Source organism: Wasmannia auropunctata, unplaced genomic scaffold, assembly GCF_000956235.1.
Source record: "Wasmannia auropunctata unplaced genomic scaffold, wasmannia.A_1.0 LD286321.1, whole genome shotgun sequence".
Classification (NCBI taxonomy): Eukaryota; Metazoa; Arthropoda; class Insecta; order Hymenoptera; family Formicidae; genus Wasmannia; species Wasmannia auropunctata.
In genome coordinates this window covers 1-822 of record NW_012076569.1, presented here as the reverse complement: position 1 = coordinate 822, position 822 = coordinate 1, and the positions used below count along the sequence as shown (strand labels likewise).

At 30.7% G+C, this 822-nt stretch overlaps 1 protein-coding gene across 1 annotated transcript in view; it reads left to right on the top strand.

Annotated features, from left to right (window-relative positions):
• The window catches only part of LOC105461501, an 18,794-nt gene extending 18,060 nt beyond the window's left edge, over nt 1–734 (top strand). The window contains exons 32-33 of the mRNA XM_011707999.1: nt 41–208; nt 552–734. Coding sequence (XP_011706301.1) covers nt 41–208; nt 552–705 — 322 coding nt within the window. The 3' untranslated portion in view covers nt 706–734. The remainder of the gene's footprint in view (nt 1–40; nt 209–551) is intronic.
• The last annotated feature ends 88 nt before the right edge of the window (nt 735–822 follow it).

The following is an 822-nucleotide window of genomic DNA, read 5'->3' as shown; positions in this document are numbered from 1 at the left end:
TTTATTATAGTCCAGCTAATGTTTGTTTAATATTCGACAGAATCGAACCGAACGCAAGGCCCACAGCGTACTGCACAGCCATAAAACATGGAACTTCTGATGACTGGGAATATTTGTGGCAGGAATACTTTAATTCTAATTATCCGACTGACCAAATGGTGATCCTAAACGCTTTGGGATGCAGTCAAAATACCACCATCTTAGAAAAGTAAGGCTTAAAATGTGATGAAATATTACTGCTTAATATACGGAAGTAACATTGTTTCGAGATAACAAAATGAAAAATGTTCATTAATATGACACCATTATTGTAGATAATAGATTATTCACAGAAATAATTTAAATATTTTTTAACTGATTTACATATATAATTGAAATAAAATATTTACATTAGTAACGTACATGTAATTTTTTAACAAGTCTTGGTAGCTTATATTCAAATTTATAATTCCGATAGAAGAAAGTAGCAATACAATATAGTTATTACACAGATATTGTATGTATGCCATTAATAATATTCTATTCAGGAGTTAATTAGTATTTTCGTGTAGGTATCTGAAATATGCCATTGCCGGTTATGAAACCAGTCGCATTCGAAAACAGGACAGCAAGACCGTTTTTGCCGCCGTTTATAATTCTGGCCTGCTTGGCGCCGAATACATTCTTGATTTTGTTGACAAGTATCACAAAGAAATGGAGGAGTAGTAAGTTATCTTTATAATATATTAATTATGCAACATTGATTCACAAAGAAAAATAGAACACAACGTTCGAATCGGACAAATAAATGGAATATATTAATAATGTACTAATATATTAATA